We start from the raw sequence: 24,860 nt of genomic DNA on the forward strand, positions 1-24,860 counted from the left end.
TACTATTTTTGTTTTCTTAACATTTATGACAAGACCCGCATCGTGCGACCACATTAGGATACGCGTAAAATCTTCCTGTAACTGTTGAGCTGCAGTATTAATATTTTTGTCTGAGGCTATTAGACAGGTGTCATCAGCATATTGATAGATAGAACAGTGGTTGATGACATGTTCCATATCATTTACATACGCCAAGTACAATAAAGGTCCTAACACCGAGCCCTGTGCTGTACCCTCGGTGATGGTCATTTCATTGCTCATTTCATCGCCTACTTTAACACGAAATTTTCTATTAGCAAGATAATCTTTAAACCATCCCAGAAGAGGTCCACGGATACCGGAGTTGTCTAGTTTGTGTATAAGAGTGTCATGCCTGAGTGTATCGAATGCCCTACTATAATCGATAAATAATAGCAGTACATGTTTTTTGTTATCGAGACATGAGTTTACTTCATCTGTAAATTTTGACAAAAGTTGTGAAGTTGACTTACACGGTTGAAATCCAAATTGAGAGACAGATAAAATTTTATTTTCGGCATAGAAATTCTGCATTTGTTCGGCTATAAATTTTTCCACGATTTTGTCTAATACCGGAAGAATGGTAATCGGGCGATAATTTTCATACTCACTTCGCGTACCCTTTTTGTGAATAGGTCGGATTATTCCAGTTTTTAACTCTAAAGGATATTTAGCATTAACAATAGATGCATTAATAAATTTAACTATAATATCTACGATTTTAGTGCATATATTTTTTATGTCAATACATCGAATGTTGTCGAATGCGGGAGCTTTATTGATATTAAGTTTTTTAATTATATTACATACTTTATCTCTGTTAGCTTTTTTAAGTAGCATTGATTTATTTTGTGGATAATAATAATCATTTTCACATAATAGACGCTTATTGCATTTAGGAATGATTTTTTTAATACTATAATAAAATTCTTGTGCAAAATTATTAGCAATTGTTTTAATGTCTATGTTATTTTTATGAAATGCTTTTAAGATACAGTTGTCTATTGAATTTTTGCAGCGACCTGTTAATGAATTCAAAATTTGCCATAAAGCGTGACTATTGTTGTAGTTTTGATTAATTATTTGATTATGATAGTAATTATTTCTTGATTTTTCTATGAATTTACGCGTTTTATTACGTAATTTATTGTATTTTAATCGAAGTATTTTATTAGTCGGGTCATTTTTCCAGTCAATAAAAGATAAATCTTTTTTTTCACACATAGTTTTTATGGTGCTAGTAATCCAAGGATCTTTGTTTCTTTTACTTGATGTTGAAATTATTTGTTCAAATTGTGATTGATTATAACAATTTTGGATGGTATTTTTTAAGTTATCATATAATTTATATGGACACTCTGTATTCGTAAAATCATCCCAGCTAACATGATCAAGCAAATTATTAAGTTTATTGTTATCTATTTTTCGAATGACTTTAACGTCACCCTGTACATGTGCTAATGATTGTCCAATGCACGACAATACGATCATACGGTGATCAGCCATTGCAGTGCCGAGCGCGCCCGAGTACAGGTCTAACAATTGCGTCCTTACAAAAATGTGATCGATTACGCTACGCGTTATTATTTGGTTTCTTATTTCAATTCTTGTATAATCGGTTATAACACTTGTTAGACCGCACTCGGCCATGCTATTTATGTAAAAATCTTGAATGTTACCCTTTATTTTTATATCTATGTTCATGTCTCCTAAAACAAAAATATCTAAGTGTTTAAAAGGTTTACTAGATAAAAGATCCTTTATCTCCCTTACGAACAAGTATTTACTTTCGTTGGGTGGCCTATATATTGCACAAATTGTTGCAACGTATTTGTGATTAGTCGTTAAATGACCTATGATTGATTCACAGTGATTTAAAGTGTGATGTTTGAATGTAAATACGTGAACGTTCCGTATGTATATTATAATACCGCCACCTTTTTTATTCTTACGTAACTTTTTGTGCATTATATAGCCATTTACATTGAACATATTTGCGATATTATCTTTAATGTTTACTTCAGTTAATATGAGAATATCTATTGGTGAACATGAACTGTTTATTAATTCTAAAACATAACAAAAATTTTTAATTAGTGATCTTACATTTATATGGACTAAATTTAACTTAAATTGAGATTTCGCTAACGATGGAACATTTTTACAAAATGAGTTATATGTACTACAATTAAAAAGTTCTAAATTATTGCTTGGGATATTCGACTGAACTATGGTGACCTACATAAAATACTATATCTATTACCGCCGATGATGTGCTGGTGCTGCCTGGTTGAGGAGATTTTCAATGTCTGTTTCGCTTCTGATCACAATAGGTTTATTATTCTCTGATTTACGGATTAATATATTCCCATTCTGGAACCACACATATTTATAATTTGGTGTTAATTTTTGCTTAGCTTGCCACAGCAGGGTTTTATTCGCTTTAGTTAGGGCTTTGCGTACTATCACTTTGGTTTTAGCTGCTGGTACTGCTTCATCACATACCACCTGTCCCACAAGTACCTCTCTGCGTCTGGAAGCACGTACCCACATATTACATAATTCCTCCTGTTTGAACTCCAGTTGAATACATCCATCCTGTCCGTTTCTTCCTTCCAGGCGCTTCACGTTGGAGATTCCTTCTTTGGTTAGATTTAGGTTATCAGCTAACTTGTTACATAAGTCATTAAGGTCTTCATTAGGACGAGACGGAATGTTGGCAACTTCTATGACGGTATCCAGACGCTGCTGTTCCATATAGCGCACGTGTTGTTTTAATGCATTTATTTCTAGATCGAGGTGTGAATATGTGCGTGTACTACGCACGAAATGAAACTTCTTTATGACCTTATTTTTTCAAAAAAAATAATTTACTATATGCAACTTTACAGAAATATGTCGAATCACGCGTGATAGGGATAAGAAAAAAAATGGTGCGTAACGGAAAAATGTCACGCTAAATTTTTTTTCAACCCCGATAAAGAAGTTTCACTTCAAAAACCTTCAGAAAACCTGGATGGGTTTTTCTTTTCTCTATGCAATTAAACAGACATTATCTGACGATAGTATGTAAACTGTAAAGGCGCTATTAACCTTAAGATTATTTTCAACAGTCTTAAATCTTAATATCTTTACATTGAACGGACCCAAACGTCGATGAGATAGTTAAAATAATTTTAAAGCAATCAAGTTACGTACTCAAACTAAATCTAGACCCGTATTCCAATCATAACATTTATCTTAGGCCAGCTGTTTATTTGAACACGCTAATTATCTGCGACATTGTATTATGAACTGCCTAAATAAGGACCTAATAAATTCTCCCAAGTAAAAATTCAAAACTAAATGCCTCGATTTACCTTTTATTCGATCAAAGTAAATCTGTAACATTTCATAAAACTTCATATCGTAAAACTGTATACTGTGAATTGTTCACAACTTTATTTTAAGAAATTACCTCAAATATCACCTTAAATAAAACCTACGAAAAGTTTTTTTTTTAAACCTCTAATGCACTAGTTAAGGCATTACTTTTCGTTTTTAATCGAATAGCAATAAGGCTGTCTTTGTGTAGCAATTAATTGTTATTTGTCAAGGGTTATAGCCTAAATAAAAACTAACGCAGGTAGTTTAAGAAATTAATGCGGGTAGTCAAGAAACTAACGCGGGTAGTTAAGAAACTAATTTGAAAGTAATTCGCATACTGTTTTTGTTCTGATACACGGACAAGTGAATGTTTATTGTTTACGTTCGATTGAAGGATCTGGATGCAGTGTACCAATTAATGTGCTTTCTTTGTTAGTGTTAGCTCACAAAATAACAAACATTAAAGCAATTCGTTACTTAATTTATCTTGATGGCAGTGCTTACGCCACAAAGTATTTTTTAAAATTACGTGAATTACCTACTAAAGTGAACCCGTCCCTGAATAAGTGAAATAGGTACTGTTAATTTATCACTGCGTAACTAAGATGGGCTGAATGTAATGGAATAAGTTTTAACTAACTACAAAACCGTAAAGCAATATCGCACGACCTAATAACAACAACACTGCGTAAATAAGTTGAGTTAAATGTAATGCAATACGATTTAACTATACACTGGTCTGTAGGCTACAACTTTTAACAAAATCTAATCGTTACATTCGGTACAACCTGTAAATCAGCACTGTTTTTAACCGACTTCAAAAAAAAGGAGGAGGTTATCAATTCGGCCGGTATGTTTTTTTTTTTTTTTTTATGTATGTACACCGATTACTCAGAGGTTTCTGAACCGATTTACGTGATTCTTTTTTTGTTCGATGCGGGATGGTGTCGAATTGGTCCCATAAAAATTTTATTCGGATAGGCCCCGTAGTTTTATTTTATGAGCATTTTTGTCTGTATTTGTAAATGTTGCAAGTGCAAGTTTGAAGTCGGTTGTTTTTAACGCAGTTATTGACTTGTTGTGCAGCATTTTGCCGCGGCTGTGACCATTTTCCTCAATTAATTTAAAATAAATTTTGTAACTAATGTTTTTGGCAATAAATTTCTTTTTCTTTCGAATAAGTTACTTGAAGTTAACTACATTTTGAAAACCTACTTTCTTTATCTTACTGTACACTCAAAGTGGAATGTTATCTACTGACCGGTTTTGTATGAGATTGAAGGATAGTTGCACGACACGTCGACACGTCGCTCTGGTTCCGGTGATCTCAGGCTCGACGTGTTGATGGTAGTGATGGTAGCGCGACGCCCGGCGTGATATTGCGGTGCCTGGCGTGGATGCGCAACGCCTGGCGTGGTGTCGCGGAGCCCAGCTTGGTGCCGCGGCGCACAGTATGGATGCAGCACCACATGGCGCCACGCATGACGCTCGACGCTCGACGCATGATGCTCGACGCATGATGCTCGACGATCGACGCATGATGCTCGAAGCCGGACGCTCGACGCAATGGCACGGTGCACGACATGATGACACGGCGCTGCTCTCGATGATACGGCTTCCGACGCGGTGATGCGAGCGGCAGTGTCATCCGTGCAGCGCGAGGCGAAGTTGCCACCCTGCCCGCACATAACGAGCTCTCCCTTTGTCTCCGGCTGCTCAGTGACACGTATGCTCGTAGATCTGTAGGATGCTTCTTCCCGTTGAAACTGGATCGAAGTGCCACGTGGTTGCGGCGCTTTGACTTTTAATCAGGTTATCGTATATCGTATCGAGGTTATCGCCACGTGTTTTCTCATTTGCTCGATTTGATCCCAATTCTGATGTCGGAGCAAGGTGTAGATTGTGAATCTATTTTCAAGCTGTGGGCGTTGCGTTGGGTAATCGAGCAAAGAAACACCTCAAACTCAATCATTTCTTTATTTACCACCGATTCGGAAAGCAGTATCTACAGAGAAGAACCGGCAAGAAACTCCATAGTTGCTCTTTTAATCATGTCAGTTTTACAATACAGTCATTTTAAATACAATCACTTTAAATACAATCAATTTTAATAACCGTTACGTTACACATTTAAATTAAACACTAGCAGAGAAATGGTTAACAGTTCCTAGTAGTGGAAGATCCGAACTCTTCGATGTTCGAATGTGAAGTGCCGTCCCGAGGGCGAGCCTTCACGGGCTCGACCCGGTACAAGCATGAAGTAAGCCGCCAACTTCACTGTGCTGCCACCTCCCTGGAACTCGTGCTTAGAGTCGTTTTACATCCGCGCTATTGACCGTCTCCGACACGGCCATCCTGCGCTGAACACGTCCTCGTGTTTGTGGGTGCTGTAACACAGAAAACATCTCGCACAGTACATGCTCTTCGGCCAATCCTGACAAATTTTTACAATTAAACTCTGATATTTAATTTTTAGGCTTTTAAACCACAAAACTGAAAAACTAAATCCTTATGATCACTTAGTTGTCCGTAAGTCTATCAGTCTATCTATCAAGACCTTTGAAATTCATATCGCATACCATCGTCCCGTTAAGCTTTGAAAAGTTATAACAGTCGATCAAAAGATAGCAGTTTTCGACATTCGCAGCGGACACATGGAATCGATACCTTCAGGATATTTCTTGTGAACACAGAATCATGAAATTTGTACAAGAAACGTCTTATAGCAAAGAATCTCATAAAACAAAATTTAAGTTCATATGAAAACACTAAACAGGTTTTTTTCTTAATTTGAATAATAATTTTACGGAATTTTAAAAGCATATAAGTAGTTTACTAAATGTTACTTCATTACATATACATAATTGTAAATAAATAGGTCACAATGGTTATTTTATTGGTATACTAGATTTCCGCCCGCGGCTTCGCCTGCGTTTTCAAAGGAAAACCCGCATAGTTCCCGTTCCCGTGGGATTTCCGGGATAAAACCTATCCTATGTGTTAATCCAAGTTACCCTCTATATGTGTGCTAAATTTCATTGTAATCGGTTCAGTAGTTTTTACGTGAAAGAGTAACAAACATCCATACATCCATACAAACTTTCGCCTATATAATAGTACTAGATTTCCGCCCGCGGCTTCGCCCGCGTTTGCAAAGGAAAACCCGCACAGTTCCCGCTCCCGTGGGATTTCCGGGATAAAAACTATCCTATGTGTTAATCCAAGTTACCCTCTATATGTGTGCTAAATTTCATTGTAATCGGTTCAGTAGTTTTTACACGAAAGAGTAACAAACATCCATACATCCATACATCCATACATCTATACATCCATACATCCTTACAAACTTTCGCCTTTATAATATGTATTAGATTAAGATAATTGTTTATTTAATTATTTTATAATTACCTGCTTATCCAGGAGGCTATTCGAGATAATAGCACGATGGATTATTAGTTGAATATCAACTTACCTAAACTTAATTAATTTTAAGTAATTTTATAAGTACCCTCGATAACAATACTGTTTGCAATATCACGCGACACTCCATCGTATCGCATGAAGTAAGCCGCCAACTTCACTGTGCTGCCACCTCCCGGAACTCGTGCTTAGAGTCGTTTTACATCCGCGCTATTGACCGTCTCCGACATTAATAATAATAAATGAACCTGATTCGGATTTTTTTTTTTTTATCAGATTGGTGATGGGCCGTGATTGGTCAAGGACTCCTTCACGCAGCCGAGACGGCAGTCGTGAGGGCAATGAACAGCGAAGCCGGCGTAGTAGAGAGCGCCGCAGTGAAAAGCGCTCAGACCGCCGCAGTCAGCGCCCAAGCCCGAACCGAAGTGCCAGTCACCGGAGCCGCCCTAACACTGAGCACCACCAAAGGAGTCCCGGTGAGCGACGTTCTAGGCGTAGTATTGAACGTCGCAGCCAACGATCAGGTGAACATCGAAGTCGTAGCCGCAGTCAGCTACGAAATCGCCACGATAGCAGAATTATGAATATTGATCGGGACCGTAGAAGTAGGAAACGTAGTAAGGACTGTTCTATTACAAGACCCCAAAAAGGTGATAAAAGCGATGTAACTAGTACTTTAATAGATTCATTTGTTGATGCGATTAAATCGATGAAATCTAGATCTAGTGATAAATTTTCGTCTATTCACAATGTAATACCTGATTTTGATCCAATGGCAAAAGAACAGACTGTTAATGCGTGGTTATCGAAGGTTGAGGAATGTAAATTAATTTACGAATGGTCAGAAAAACAAGTCGTGCACTACGCTCTGCCTAAACTCTCGGGAATAGCTAAAACGTGGTACCAAAGTCTCCCCACTTTGCTGTATTCTTGGGAGGAATGGAAAGTTAAATTAATTGAAACTTTTCCATCTACCCAGAATTATGGTGAATTATTAACTGAAATGTTGAATAAAAAACTACGGTTTAGTGAATCTCCCGAATTATATTATTACACTAAAATTAACTTACTAAACCGTTGCAACATATATGGCAAAAATGCAGTTGATTGTCTAATTTATGGAATTGAAGATAGGGGTATTAGACTAGGAGCTCAAGCGGCACAATTTTCTGAACCTGAACAGTTACTCAAATTTTTTAAAACTGTTAAACCAGGCGTTTCTAGGGATACCGAAAGATCAATTCGAGATAGGGATAAACGGCCGGTACCAAATAATTCAAATAGCGTCTTGAATAAGCCGAATAGATTCGAACCGGGTCGGATAACTTGTTTCAATTGTAACGAAGTAGGTCACCCCAGCTATAAATGCAATAAACCGTTATTAAAATGTAGTCGTTGTAATTTATTAGGTCATTTGTCTAATGCGTGTTCTAAAATGGAACCCGCTCAAAAGCTAGATAAGGAAAAAACCGTGTTGAAAATCTCTAGTCAACAATCGGCGAGTATTTACACTTTTCCTATACGTATTAACGGGGTAAATGTCCAATGTCATTTAGATTTAGGGAGCGAATGTACTCTAATTCGGTTGACGGACGCCCTAAATCTAGGGTTCGATTGGACCACAAATGATTTACCCTTACTAAAAGGCCTAGGCAATATACCGTACCAGCCTATCGGTAAGTCGTTAGTTAATATTGAGGTACAAGGAATTACTGAAAAAGATATAGAAATATTAGTTATTAATGATAACCTCATTAACTATCCAGTGCTTCTAGGGCATTCATTTTCAGAACGGCCGGGTATTAAAATTACTAAAACCGTAGATAAACTGGAGATTTGTAAGACCCAAAACGCTAAAATACACTTGTTATGTAGGGAGCAAACTTATATTAACCCTTTTTTTTTTTTTTTTTATAGTGGGGAAATCTTCGAAAGATACCCACGGCCCCCGGGGATGGAGCCAAGGGTTATGTCGGATTCTTACCGACTAAAACCCCACTGTGTTCCGTCGAGCCGCGCAGTTAGCCGGGGCCGCGGGTACTCTTAGAAATCGTCCACGACCAAACTTATATTAACCCTGAGGCAATACAAACTGTCGCAGTATTAGCAAAACCTGAACTTTCTTGTACTGTATATGTTAGAGGTGGTATGCGGGGACAAAATGGTTCTGAATTCTATTTGTTTCCGGGAGAATATGAATTAAAAGATGGATTAGGCTGTCTTCTTATCTTAAATCCTAGAACTAAGGGTTTAATTCTAGAACGTGAACAGTTGCTGATACGCAGTATGGTAATGAGTAATGATTGTAAATATGTAAATAACGTTAATTTCACTGACAGGAATGATATATCTGAGCCTGTTATAGGGGATAATCTTAGCGAATTAGAAAAACAAATGGTGAAGGACTTGCTCGCAAGATATAGCAGCTGTTTTTCTTCCTGTCTTAAGGATCTCGGATTTACAACTGTATTAGAAATGGATATACAATTAAAGAATGAAGAACCGGTAGTTTACAGGCCTTATAGACTCTCGTATGCAGAAAGAGAAGATGTCAGGCGCATGGTAGCAGAAATGTTAGATTGTGGTATAGTTAAGGAGTCTTCATCACCTTACGCGAGCCCCATTGTATTGGTAAGAAAGAAAAGTGGTGAGAGGCGAATGTGTGTTGACTACAGAGCCTTAAACAGCAGGACTAAGCGAGACCATTATCCTCTCCCTAGGGTAGAAGACCTTCTTGATCAATTAGCGGGCCATAAGATGTTCATATCGCTGGATTTGGCTTCAGGGTACTATCAGATTCCCATCTCGGAGAAGTCTCAAGAGAAGACCGCGTTTGTTACGCCAGATGGACAATATGAATACACCAGAATGCCATTTGGCTTAGCAAACGCTCCTTCGGTTTTCCAAAGAGCCATGCATAAGATTCTTAATAAAGCACGGTTAAGTTATGTAATTGTGTATATGGATGATGTTTTGATACCCGCGCGTTGCTTTGATGAAGCGCTGCAAAGACTAGAAGAAGTTTTGAACTTATTAAAAGAAGGAGGCTTAACACTGAAAATGCAGAAATGTAAATTTATGTTTGATAAATTAGACTTTTTAGGGTTTGAAATAAGTGGTAATGGTATCCAACCAGGCTCTGCGAAAACTGGAGCAGTCTCAAAATTTCCTACTCCCTTAAATCAGCATGACGTTAGACGATTTTTAGGTCTTGCCAGCTTCTTTAGAAGATTTGTCAAGGATTTTGCTCTGATAGTAAAACCATTGACGGGTCTTCTAAAGAAAAATGCGCCTTGGAAATGGGGGGAAGAAGAAGCAACTGCATTTACAGAGATTAAAAAACGATTGACCAGCAGACCAATTCTCGCACTATACGACAAAAATTTAGAAACTCAGTTACACACGGATGCGTGTAGATTTGGCATCGCGGGTATTCTTCTTCAGAAAGACGAGAAAGGTTTATGGAGAGTTGTAGCATACTACAGTCGTCAAACCACGGTAGAAGAGCAGAAACTTCACTCGTTTGTTTAATAATGTCTAAGTAGTTGTTAAAAAGAAGATTATTTGTTTATAAGCATGAAAATTTATTAAAACCAATAAATCAACAATTAAATATATGTATAAGAATATTATAACTGTATGACGACTCCATACATGTTTGTCCCGAGTCGGCCAGCGGCAGCGCGGCGAGTTTGCAAGAATGACTTCGCGCACACCCGCGTTCGCGATAGCGAGCTATTAGACTCCGCCCGCCAAGTAGTAGATTTTTTTTTGTGTATCGTCTTAATCTAAGGGCGTGTTTCTAAAGATATAAGGAACTTTCCAACCCTACATAGTGGCGCCATCTGTTATCGAATATTTGAACTTCATTCAGGACAACGATTGTTTGGGTTGCATTTCCAAAAGCGTTGCGAGCAAATTTCAATAAAGTCTTAAATTTAATTTGTTGCTATAATAAAGTTATTAAATTTTGTGTATTTGTACGTCATTAGCTAACTTATATTTTGGAGTTAAAGCGACATAATTTTAGTTATCCAAATTAGTTCTCAAAACCTTAAAAAATTTAGGTTTTAAAATTTCGCGCTTTTAGTACAAATGCTACCGCTATAGAACCTTTTATTATGGCGGACGATAGTGACCAGAATACTCTAGAAGGTGTGAGAGAGAAAATATTTTCAAATTTTCTCGAATATTCTAGAGCCTAGCTCTCTGAATATATAAGAGCCCGGTGTCGCTCACCAGAGTTAGTTTAATTTGAACAGCGAAACGAGCGATTTCAAAACGAAAATAAGAGAAGTTATCTGTGAGCCTTTATTTAGAAGTATCACGTGTGAGTATTTTTAATAGTGTGTTTAATTAACTCTCGATTTTGAAACGAAATAGAAATAAGTTATTTGTGGGTTTTTTTCGTGAAATTTCCCTATAATATTAACAACATGTAACCCATCAAACCCAAAACAGCTACAGCAAATTTGCTCTATGCTAACTTCATCCATGACATCCAGCTGATACTGCAGGAATGCCAGGACTTCATTAGGCACAAGCCTAGCGCTCATTGTTGCGAGCGATAACTTCGACAATAAAAAATATTAATTATTTCAGTACTAGCTGCTCCACGCGGTTTCAGCCCCGTGGCCGTGACTCCACTCCTGTTGGTCGTAGAGTGATGATATATAACCTATAGCCTTCCTCGATAAATGAGCTATCTAACACCGAAATAATTTTTCAAATCGGACCAGTAGTTTCCGAGATTAGCGCGTTCAAACAAACTCTTCAGTTTTATAATATTAGTATAGATTATTTAAATATAACATTGTTTATCTCACATTGCAGTAACAAAGATCTGTTCCTGGTAATTAAGACTGCATTATATTATATTAATTTAAATATTTTCTATTCATATCATTACATGCAATTTCCTTCATAAATAGAAAATCTATCCTCAAACAAGAACATGGTAACTGCTTTCCTGCTATATTATGTCACAGAATACATAATAGTAGCTAAACGCTACAGAACGGACACTCTCCACCTCCCGCCAAAATTAAACACTTACCTCACCCCGCACGATCAGCCTGAAAATGGTCCGTATTTGTCTGCAAGGACGATACGCAACGAATGATTTAATAGACTCGACATCGGTCTCATCGTGACGAGTATGTACATACATATTACACTGGTTATACAAATATACATTGGTTATACATAATATGATGATTTAAGATGTTCGTCATGTTTATCACAAGCTTCCGTTTCAATTGGATAATTGTTAAAAAGTTCGAGAATTGATAAGGGTAAGCAAGCAAGTATTCAGTTACACGATTTATTCTGATAAGATATTGAGTGTATATCTATGTATGCGTCTATAAAAATTTGTGGTTTTCTTCGTCAAGCACAGTTCCACCGTGAGCCTTATGGATCGCACATAACCTATGCGTGTTGCTCGATTGATCTCCGATCTGCGTGCCAATAACAAATGACTGCAATCCAAATTTTTTGTGATACCGGGATCAGTGGCGATCTTTTCCCTCTTGACCGTTCCGTTCCTAGCACAATGTTTGATGTATGCAATACGTTTAGCTAAATGTTTAATAGTAACAAACTAGTCTTAAAATATTATAAAGAATATCCAAAATACTAAAAGCAAATAATTTTGTGAAAGCGTGTAAAAACTTTACTAGGAATTATATTTTATCACATAAAATATGATATCAAGTAAAAATACTTTACCTAAAATGGAATGTGTATTGGTCTGTTCTGTGGCAAGTGACAACAGCTATCAAACTGTGAACGTTTATGCGTTTAAATATTGCGAACATACAAATAATAAATAAGTAAAACAAGTTATAACAGTTAGTCATTAATTACCTATTATTCATTATCAATAATGGATTGCGAAATCGTAAGTACCTTTTTGTTATTTCATAAGGTGACGCTTTTGTGCTCCCAACTTACGCTCAATTTCGCGCCTAAATCTTATTTTTTTGTTTCTAGGTAAAAGGCAAGCCTCTTACAAAAGAGGAATCCAAGTTCTTGCTTGAATTAATAGAAGGGAGTAAAATCATAACAACGAAAACAACGAACGCCACCAATAACAAACTAAAAAACGAGGAATGGGTTAGATTGACCGAGCGGTTCAATGCCCAGGCTACGAATTGTCCCAGGACACCTCAGCAGCTGCGTTTGAAATGGGAAAATTTAAAAAAGAATTCTCGCAAACGCAGCACTAAAATAAGGATGAACCAAATTAAGGTTAGCTAGTCGTGTTCGTTCATAGTTGTGTTTTTAATTGGACTTCAGAATGTAATGACTTATTAATTCTATTTACCTACATTGAATTTTTAGACTGGTGGTGGTCCTGCTGATTATACATATACCCCCAGATGACATACTGGACCGAGTTTCTGGTTTACTAGGAAGTACTGCCAGTGGATTTACTGTGCCATTTGGGGGTGATAAGGAAACAGTAGGTGTTGATATTGGTGGCATGAGTGGAGATGGTGGAGCTAGTGGTGACGGTATTGGTGATGGGTTTGCTAGGGTTTCTGATGATATAAGTAAGGCTGCAGATTTGATGCCTACATCAAGTAACCATGACATTGAAATTGTTATATGCAGTGGTGAGGGTGATGGTGTCATACAAAATCAGGTTTCGGAGAGTGTTGACCAAAATGTGTTAACACCAAATAAGCCAAAGAGGTTTACTCTTAATACACCGAGGACAGGTAACTTTTGTTTTTCAAACCCTATTCTTAATGCATTCATTATAGAGCTCAAGGAATATCCTCCAATCCGGGAGCTTTATTGATATTAAGTTTTTTGTTGTTAGCTTTTTTAAGTAGCATTGATTTATTTTGTGGATAATAATTATCATTTTCACATAATAGACGCTTATTGCATTTAGGAATGATTTTTTTAATACTATAATAAAATTCTTGTGCAAAATTATTAGCAATTGTTTTAATGTCTATGTTATTTTTATGAAATGCTTTTAAGATACAGTTGTCTATTGAATTTTTGCAGCGACCTGTTAATGAATTCAAAATTTGCCATAAAGCGTGACTATTGTTGTAGTTTTGATTAATTTGATTATGATAGTAATTATTTCTTGATTTTTCTATGAATTTACGCGTTTTATTACGTAATTTATTGTATTTTAATCGAAGTATTTTATTAGTCGGGTCATTTTTCCAGTCAATAAAAGATAAATCTTTTTTTTCACACATAGTTTTTATGGTGCTAGTAATCCAAGGATCTTTGTTTCTTTTACTTGATGTTGAAATTATTTGTTCAAATTGTGATTGATTATAACAATTTTGGATGGTATTTTTTAAGTTATCATATAATTTATATGGACACTCTGTATTCGTAAAATCATCCCAGCTAACATGATCAAGCAAATTATTAAGTTTATTGTTATCTATTTTTCGAATGACTTTAACGTCACCCTGTACATGTGCTAATGATTGTCCAATGCACGACAATACGATCATACGGTGATCAGCCATTGCAGTGCCGAGCGCGCCCGAGTACAGGTCTAACAATTGCGTCCTTACAAAAATGTGATCGATTACGCTACGCGTTATTATTTGGTTTCTTATTTCAATTCTTGTATAATCGGTTATAACACTTGTTAGACCGCACTCGGCCATGCTATTTATGTAAAAATCTTGAATGTTACCCTTTATTTTTATATCTATGTTCATGTCTCCTAAAACAAAAATATCTAAGTGTTTAAAAGGTTTACTAGATAAAAGATCCTTTATCTCCCTTACGAACAAGTATTTACTTTCGTTGGGTGGCCTATATATTGCACAAATTGTTGCAACGTATTTGTGATTAGTCGTTAAATGACCTATGATTGATTCACAGTGATTTAAAGTGTGATGTTTGAATGTAAATACGTGAACGTTCCGTATGTATATTATAATACCGCCACCTTTTTTATTCTTACGTAACTTTTTGTGCATTATATAGCCATTTACATTGAACATATTTGCGATATTATCTTTAATGTTTACTTCAGTTAATATGAGAATATCTATTGGTGAACATGAACTGTTTATTAATTCTAAAACATAACAAAAATTTTTAATTAGTGATCTTACATTTATATGGACTAAATTTAACTTAAATTGAGATTTCGCTAACGATGGAACATTTTTACAAAATGAGTTATATGTACTACAATTAAAAAGTTCTAAATTATTGCTTGGGATATTCGACTGAACTATGGTGACCTACATAAAATACTATATCTATTACCGCCGATGATGTGCTGGTGCTGCCTGGTTGAGGAGATTTTCAATGTCTGTTTCGCTTCTGATCACAATAGGTTTATTATTCTCTGATTTACGGATTAATATATTCCCATTCTGGAACCACACATATTTATAATTTGGTGTTAATTTTTGCTTAGCTTGCCACAGCAGGGTTTTATTCGCTTTAGTTAGGGCTTTGCGTACTATCACTTTGGTTTTAGCTGCTGGTACTGCTTCATCACATACCACCTGTCCCACAAGTACCTCTCTGCGTCTGGAAGCACGTACCCACATATTACATAATTCCTCCTGTTTGAACTCCAGTTGAATACATCCATCCTGTCCGTTTCTTCCTTCCAGGCGCTTCACGTTGGAGATTCCTTCTTTGGTTAGATTTAGGTTATCAGCTAACTTGTTACATAAGTCATTAAGGTCTTCATTAGGACGAGACGGAATGTTTTATTAGGGTAGTTAGTTAAAAAGTTCATGTATCGTAACTACCCTAATAAAATTCAATACCTCCTAAACTCCTCCATGGCGGAATCTGGTTTTTTTATCAATGATAGACCTAATTATGAGCAATCTATCGATACCGGTCACAAGTTGCACTTTTGAGTTTTTTTATAAGAAAAAAAATAAAAAGTTCAAGTATCGTATCTACCCTAATAAAATTCAATTCCCCGTAACGCCTCCGTGGTGGAATCTAGTATTTTTATCAATGATAGAAGTTATTATGAGCAATTTATCTGTACCGGTCACAAGTTGCACTTATGAGTTTTTTGGAAGAAAAAAATAAAAAGATCAAGTTGAGTAACTCAAACTACCCTAATAAAGTATTTTGACAATCGATTCCTCCTAAAGGCTTCCATGGAGGAATGTGTTTATTTTACCAATTATAGACCTAATTAAGAGCAATCTAACAGTATCGGTCACAAGTTGCACTTTTGAGTTTTTTGGAAGAAAAAAATAAAAAGATCAAGTTCAGTAACTCAAACAACCCTAATATAGTATTTTGACAATCGATTCCTCCTAAAGGCTTCCATGGAGGAATGTGTTTATTTTACCAATTATAGACCTAATTAAGAGGAATCTATCAGTATCGGTCACAAGTTGCACTTTTGAGTTTTTTTGGAGAAAAAAAATAAAAAGTTCAAGTATCGTAACTACCCTAATAAAATTCAATTCCCCGTAAACGCCTCCGTGGTGGAATCTGGTATTTTTATCAATGATAGACCTAATTATGAGCAATCTATCTGTACCGGTCACAAGTTGCACTTTTGAGTTTTTTGGAAGAAAAAAATAAAAAGATCAAGTTCAGTAACTCAAACTACCATAATATAATATTTTGACAATCGATTCCTCCTAAAGGCTTCCATGGAGGAATGTGTTTATTTTACCAATTATAGACCTAATTAAGAGCAATCTATCAGTACCGGTCACAAGTTGCACATTTGAGTTTTTTGGAAGAAAGAAATATTTTTTAATCGATTGATGTGGAAATTGTTTGAGCCAAAATCATGTTTTACTGCGTCACTCATACTTTAGTAAACATTATTATAGTGAATTGCATAGATTTCGTTTGTGTGATTATTTAATTTATTGATTAAATAAAAATTTAATTCAAAATGAATCCGGCAGTTCCAGTTAGAGCAGTTTCGTCGGTACAGTTAAACCTTCTCGAGCAGTTAGCACAATTAAAGCAGCGGGTAAACCAGCTGGAATGTGCAGGCTCGAGAGGCAGATCGTTTAGTGGTCGAAGGTATGGGAATCGCGCGCATCGCTCCGCATCCCGAAGTCGCGATCGTGCAGGGATATCAAAACAGAAAAATCCCAATTGGCTATGTTTTTTCATTACTGCTTTAAGCATATCGCCAGATTGTACTATCGTCAACCTTGTGCGTGGCAGAAGCAGCAGGAGAGCCGACTTTTAATAATTTTACCAGTGTCGAAAAATAACCAATCCGCGAGTGAGTGTACTGTGTAGTGATTATAAAGTGTAGTTTAGTGTAATTAAGACATTTGGTACTAAGTTAATGACTTTAGATCTTAGTTTACGGCGACCGTATAAATGGTTATTTATTATCGCCAAGGTAACTCAACTTATATTTTTGTTTATAAAGTGCAGATTTTTTTAGCACCCTAAGGCCGATGCATCGCTCGCACTTATGACGGACGCATCGGATACTCATGTAGGTTATTTTTCTAAGAATCTATCTAAGACTGAACGCAAGTATAGTACGTATGATAGGGAGTTATTTACAATTTACTTAGCTATTCGTCATTTTCGGAATATGGTCGAAGGACGACAGTTAACGGTGTATACGGATCACAAACCGTTAATTTATGCATTTTCTAAAGTAAATAGCGAGAAAGAGTTACCCAGACGTACACGACACTTGATATTCATTAGTGAGTTCACAACGGATTTGAGGCACGTAAGTGGGCAAGATAATGTCATTGCAGATTCGTTATCACGAGTCGCAACAATAAGTTGTCCCACTGTAATAGATTAGAGCCATTTAAATCTCGATAATTATTTCTATTAATATTACCTATAGGTACAAACTTTTAGAACTGTCAATGAATGTCAATTGCGCGGCAAATTTGTATTTTTTTTTCTTTTGCACGCCTCATAAGCGAAGCGTTGAGGTGGGTACTACTGTCACTTCGCGAAAAACATCTGATTTTTCAAACTTAAAATGTCTTTATGTATCATACATTGCACTTGTAAGATAATACATACACACACATATTAAGAAAAAACACTATTTTTAACGTTCATGATATTTTCGATGTCATTTTTGTTATTTAAACTAGTTAAAAAACAGTTTAAAAAAGTTCTGTCTTGGACGTCCGTGTGTCTGTATGTGCGGATCCTTTTTCTTGTTAACACGATAGCGACCGAAATACTTTACTAATCGAGTCTTTTTTTTTCTCTTACGCTTGAGTATGCTCAGGAATAGAACCCTTTCATTTTTCAGGGTCTGATTCGATGTGGTTTAATTGTTATTAAATAAACAAAAATAATAATTAATAAATATTTATTAAAAAAAAATTATGAGGCGTGCACTTTTGGATTTTCCAAATTATTTGAAAATTTCATCATCTGTTGTTTTACAGTATTTTTCTATGAAAATATTATGTGCAGTTTACAATAAAAACTACGTATATCGAAACAATACAGCTTTGTCTGAATATTAAAATATTATGTTCTCAGTTCAATTACATTATTACTATTTTCGTACATTTCGATATCAGTTGAAAATATTGTATCATATAAAATTTTTGGTATAACAAGGTAATGCGCTTTCGTGTTTTAACTACATAATTAGTTCAATATTAATTTAGCCGTAAAATACGTTATTTTGTTATTAATTTGAATAATATTATTGTAAGGAATCTAATTCAGTGTTAGATTTTCAAAATTAGATTAAGGATAATTTGTAATAATTGAAATAAATATTTTTGGATGTACATACTGGTATTTTTATTTTATTCCCCTGTGCTCATATTATGTCATGAAACCTTTCAGTAGATACATGGACGAAATCGCAGCCAGCGCCCAGCAGCAATTAGCTATAACATACCTATAGGTATTAGGTAAGGTAATAAATAATAGCTCTATAGTTAATACGCACCTTGATACTTACCGTAGAGTTGTTTGATGTTGAATCCGTAATAAATAAAATTAACACAATACATAATTGAATGTTACTTTTGATACACAATACACACTACTTACTCAGAGGGAAATAAACGCTACTTACTATTTTATTCTATGCACGTTCTATGCATTCTATTATTTATATATAATATAATTAAATTTCGATCGATGTATCTCACAATAATTATTCTAAGTGTCATAATTTTTAAGAAATAACGATTTCCGTGTTTTTTGCCATTTACTCGAAACTCACTTCGTGGGCTTAACGGCTTTCTAGTTAAAGGACGGCAGAATAGTTAATACGCAAAACGCAATACGCAGTTGATACGTATTTAATACCAATACTCAATGATTGTCTCCTGCTAACCTGTACAGACTAGACTCATTGTGGTGACTGGTGAAACATTGTATAGCATTAACAACATAGTACTGTATTATTGAAAGATCGATTAAAGGTTTATTATACTTCAGTTATGTATATTTTAAAAGCCGTATAGTCTGTACATTTCATTTATTGCCCCCCCCCCCCCCCCCTAAAAGCAAAGAAATGAGAAGTCATTTGGCAGAGCTTTCTCGTAAAGGGTAGGGGTTCCAAGTTTAAAGCAGATACGAATCTAACGCATTCTCATTTCAGTCACCTGTCGCGCCCACTGCACTCACACCTTACGCTGGCTGCAGCGAGGCTCTCCGCGAAGCCTTCTTACGGAGAAACATCCCATCGGAAGCTGTCGAACTAATGTTGGCATCGCTTTCCAGTAACACTAAGAATCAATATAACGTAACTTATAAACTATGGTGGCAATTTTGTCTAGATAGAAATATTTCCAATTTTGAAAGTACAGTAGCGACAGTTATATCGTTTTTAACAAATGAGTTTAACAAAGGGGCTTCATATGGTACTTTAAACTCGCACAGGTCTGCCTTGTCTTTAATCTTAGGAAATAATATCGGGTCGGATGAATGCATAAAACGACTCCTAAAGGGAGCATTCAAATTGAAACCCAGTAATCCTAAATACAATTATTCTTGGGACCCACAATTAGTTTTGAACCATATCTCAAGCTGGTTTCCTAATATAAACATTAATTTGGAGCAGTTGACTAAAAAATTAGTAATTTTACTTGCGCTGTGTACAGCACAGCGGTTCCAAACTTTATCCCTTATCAATCTTAATAATATTTATTTCTCAGACAGTGGAGCTAAGATTTTCATAACAGACTTGATAAAAACTTCGGCTCCGGGTAGAGATCAACCCCTTCTTATACTTCCATACTTTAAAGAAAATATAAGTATTTGTCCCGCTACTGCACTTTCTGATTATATCAATGTCACAAAACATTTGAGGAATGAGGAGGACAATAGATTAATACTAACTTTTAAAAAACCTAATAAACCCGCCACAACTCACACAATCAGTCGTTGGATCAAAAACGTGTTATCGGAAAGTGGTGTCAACATTTCAATATTTAGTTCACATAGCACAAGACACGCTTCAACATCTACTGCTTGTGCTAGTGGTGTATGCGTTGATAATATACGTAAAACTGCTGGCTGGACTAAACATTCCGAAACCTTTGCAAGGTTTTATAAACTTAATGTAGTTAATGAAAACGAATTTGCAGAATCAATTTTGCAAGAATAATGTTTGATTATATTTTTGTTAATATACAAAATAAAACTACGCCTAGCGCTTTTATCTGCAATCCGCCACCACTTGTCATCCCCTCTATTGGCGCTGTTTTAGTTTTTGTCTAACACGGCCTCTCCTGACTGGAGGACGTCCTCGTTCTCCTTTGTTTTATGCGGAGAAGTACAGGCTCCTCTCGAAGTGCCTGATGCAGGTTCAACAACAACGACTGGGTCATTTGTGGACTCCTCATCTTCAATACTGGCAGCATCTGGGAAGGATTAATGATAAGGTATTAGCAACTAATAAACATTACACTCCCCTTATAACAGGTAAGCGCAATACACAGAGAGGAAGCACTACGTTCGCTATCTCTGACACCAATGACAGTATAACATGGGCACAACGTTCGCGTATTATACTTTACGCATATAAAATAAAACGACCATATGACATAGGCACGACGTTAGCATATCATGAGTCCAAAACAAATGACGTATAACATAGGCACGACGTTAGCATATTATACGTTACGCATATAAAATAAAACGACCACATGACATAGGCACGACGTTAGCATATCATGAGTCCAAGACAAATGTATAACATAGGCACGACGTTAGCATATTATACATTACGCATATAAAATAAAACGACCACATGACATAGGCACGACGTTAGCTTATCATGAGTCCAAGACAATTGTATAGCATAGGCACGACGTTAGCATACTATACGTTACACATAGAAAATAAAACAACCACATGACATAGGCACGACGTTAGCTTATCATGAGTCCAAGGCAATTGTATAGCATAGGCACGACGTTAGCATACTATACGTTACACATAGAAAATAAAACAACCACATGACATAGGCACGACGTTAGCTTATCATGAGTCCAAGACAATTGTATAGCATAGGCACGACGTTAGCATACTATACGTTACACATAGAAAATAAAACAACCACATGACATAGGCACGACGTTAGCTTATCATGGGAAAACTATAATTTGTGACATAGGCACGTCGTTCGCTTATCACAAATTAGGGATCAGCTCACCCTCAAAAAACGCAGCACATGTCTCAGGAGTCCACTCCCCACGCCACGGCACCATGAATTCTGTCGCAGCTTGCGTCGATTTGCCATAAGAGCCCTCCAGTAACTGCAGCTCGTATCGACCGTGGGGAAGCGTTTTGACCACGCGATATGGGCCGCGCATACCCGAGTCGAGTTTGCCAGTTGTTTGAGCCTGTTTTATAACAAAAAGCAAAGAATTAATTTCAAATAACCGTGATGCCTTTCGGCTAGCATTCACAGTTTTGTCTTGCCAACGTTGGTTATATTTTTTTTAAACGCTCAGAAACACGTTGTCTACGCATTTCTCGTAATGCGTCGCGATTGGGACGAGAGCCTTCTAGTGCGATGTCACCAATGAGGTAACGTAAAACAGGTCACGCAGCTTTAATACCCACCAATAGATTCAGAGGTGAAAAGCTTGTAGTTTTCTGTTTTGTAATGTTCAGAACCAGCTGTAGTCGCCATATGACATCAGACCAATCATTTTGTCGGTGATTGCATTCTATACGAACCATGTTGAGTAAGGTTCGACAATAACGTTCAACCTGCCCGTTTGAATTATGCATCTCTGGTGTTATGAGATGCATGTCAATGCCCAAGTCAGTAAAAAGTTTTGTTATTTCTGAACTCTGAAACATTCGACCCCGATCTGCCACAAATAATTTTAGAGGTCCCAAACAAAGAGATAACATTATAAAAAAATATTTTTAATTCAGTGGAATCTTGACCAAACATAGGATACAAATTACAAAAGACAGTATTTGGAAAAATGTGCGTTTTTATGTGCTATACATATCAAACAATGGTCAATGTATTTTTTTTTACAAATAATAACACCAACCAGATAGTGTCTATAATTTTGCAAGGCCTTTACAACGGCTAAAGTTTCAAGTTTCCAGCTCATAGGAATGATACCTTGGCTCAGCACCTTGAGTTTGTTTACTGAAGTAACTCACCACCCGCTTATGCCCCTTTTCATGAACCTGAAGAAGCACTGCACCATATCCTATACAGCTGGCATCTATATGAACTTCAATAGGTAAAGCCGGATCATACATAGCTAACACAGGTTCACTGGTAAGATGAGAAATAATTACTTGGCGTGCTTCTTCTTGTTCACTACTCCAAATAAAAGGTACCCCTTTTTTCGTCAACTTTGTAATAGGCACAGCCTTTATAGCAAAGCCAGCTATGTAACGTCGAAAATAACTTGAACTGTCTGGTTTGTTTAACGGTCTTTGGAATCGGTGCTTCGACCAAAGCTTTAATCTTTTGACCACTCGGTCGTACCTGACCCTGACTAATCGTACGTCCCAAATATTCGATTTAAGTAGATAGAAAAGAGCATTTCTTTAAATTTATGGAAAACTCCGCGCTTGTAAGAGTTTTAAGAACTCTACGTAAAATCGACAAACCCTCCTCAACCGTACCGCTCATAATGAGGACATCATCGATGTAAACTAGGGCTTCACGATTTAATATATCGGTGCCAATGATGATTGGTGTATTCATCAATTTTGAACTAACTACGTGTAAATCTACTTCTAAAGTAATTTCATTAAACTCTATTGGTAAAGTGACAAAATAAGTCGATTCAATTTCCTGCCCACCAATACCACGCAAGATCCTAAATGCAGGCATTCGCGCACATTTCAAATGCTTTAATAATGATAAGGAAAATAATGATATACTAGAGCCGCTATCGATTAAGACATCGACTGGGATTCCCTGGATGACAGCTACAACAATCTTTATTCTTACTGTCCGGGTTTTCTTCGCAAAAATTAACATTGTTTGTATTACGTGCCTCCCGACTTTAATTTTGCAAAACACGCCTCAGTTTTATGGCCGGGCTTTTTGCAGAAATCACACAATACAGATTTATTCGAATTATTAATAGAAAAATATTTATGGTCATTACTTTGATTAGAAAGAATCGACTTAGCTTTTTTAGAACAATTTGATTGTGTATGACCATGTTGACCGCACAAGAAACATTTCTGTTCGTTAAATCGTCGTTTACGATTATTAACTACATGTTCAGATTTTAAAGAACGATCATAGCGCGACCTGTGATCAAAATGTCTGTTTGAGGAGGAATTGGATTTAACGTAAATTGAAAAGAATTCAACCAATTCATTTGTCGTTAGCTTTGCATTAATGGCTGCAGCGCGAATCTGCGGATCCGTAATCCCTCGTATTATTATTGCAGATATAAGTTCGTCACTTAACCCCCTAACAACACGCAACCTTAGAAGAGAGCGACGAGCATAGTCTGCATACGTTAGGTATTTATCAGAATTGGTACTCATAACGTCATATAAAATATTCGCGATATCAGGTTTCTTAGGACACAAAGGTTTAAATTCTTTTTTAAAATTGCTCCAACTACGGTCTGATGTTACCCATTCATTGAGCCAGGTCCTAGCATCTCCCTTTAAACAATTACCTATACGAGATAGACACTCATTATCATTCCATTGATTTATAACCTTAGCGCAATCGACCTCCTCACACCAGGTTTCTATATCGTTTATACTCGGATCAAAATTTGAAATGTAATAAGATTGGCTCAACCTCACCGTCGTATTGATTGATCGTATAGCATCAACAATACGATTAGTAGCGTTACGATCGCAGCCGACTGTGGCGCTCCCGGAATGTCCCGGTGAAGAAGGGACCGCCGACCCTGAGTGCGCCGCAGGCTCCGGATGCACAGCGACGGGCTCGACGATCCGTGACCTCGGCGGCGTTGTTGTCACACCGCCAGTGTTGGATCCTCGTCGTGACGGAGAAGAGTGACGTTCTTCTAACGACTTTAGTCTATCTGAAATTTGTTGCATTTGTTGTGTTAATGCATCGTTGAAAGGACTATACCGTCGTCGGCTGCGTATAGGAGGTGTAGCACTACGATTCCTAGAACGGCTTCGGTCTTTGTGCTTCTTATTAGGCATCTCGTACGTAATTTTTTTTTTTTTTTACAATGGAGGAAAATGTCGATACAAGGAAACGATAAAAATTAAATATGAAGAAAAAAAAAACTATTAACTTAATATTTCGTTAACGTAAAGAAAAAAACTAAGTTGCGGGTACATTTAAAAAAGAATACGTATCGTACTATACAAAGGTGAAATAAGCGTAATTAAATCATATGCTGTAATTTTGTTAAACAAAACACATAAATCACAAAAGGTTTAAATAAATGCTTCAATTACTATACCAAAGCTGCTTTAAGCTATAAATTGATAAGAAGCTCGCTTCTCCTTAGATAGCAAATGATCGGAATATACTCACCAAAATTTTGCGTTATATACTTAGCCACACAACTACTATTTTAATTTCACTTAAACGAAACAATGAAAAGTTTATAAAGTATTATTGAGGGTAATTTAAAAGTGTAATGAACTAATTCGTTTGAAGA

General features: G+C 36.4%; 2 protein-coding genes across 2 annotated transcripts; both read right to left on the reverse strand.

Annotated features, from left to right (window-relative positions):
- Positions 1-20,453: 20,453 nt before the first annotated feature.
- On the reverse strand, positions 20,454-22,219 carry LOC149895217 (uncharacterized). Its single transcript, XM_090119231.1, has 2 exons — positions 21,422-22,219; positions 20,454-20,627 (listed from the first exon to the last, which is right to left on the reverse strand). The coding sequence occupies exons 1-2, from the start codon at positions 21,579-21,581 to the stop codon at positions 20,470-20,472; spliced, it is 318 nt and encodes a 105-aa protein (XP_089975357.1). The 5' UTR covers positions 21,582-22,219; the 3' UTR covers positions 20,454-20,469.
- Positions 22,220-22,372: 153 nt separating this feature from the next.
- LOC149895218 (uncharacterized) lies at positions 22,373-24,408 on the reverse strand. Its single transcript, XM_090119230.1, has one exon. The coding sequence runs from the start codon at positions 24,391-24,393 to the stop codon at positions 23,239-23,241; it is 1,155 nt and encodes a 384-aa protein (XP_089975356.1). The 5' UTR covers positions 24,394-24,408; the 3' UTR covers positions 22,373-23,238.
- Positions 24,409-24,860: the final 452 nt, after the last annotated feature.

Source organism: Colias eurytheme, chromosome 32 (genome assembly GCF_061535395.1).
Source record: "Colias eurytheme isolate Ceu_HAF_F1 chromosome 32, ilColEury1 Martin Lab GWU primary, whole genome shotgun sequence".
Classification (NCBI taxonomy): Eukaryota; Metazoa; Arthropoda; class Insecta; order Lepidoptera; family Pieridae; genus Colias; species Colias eurytheme.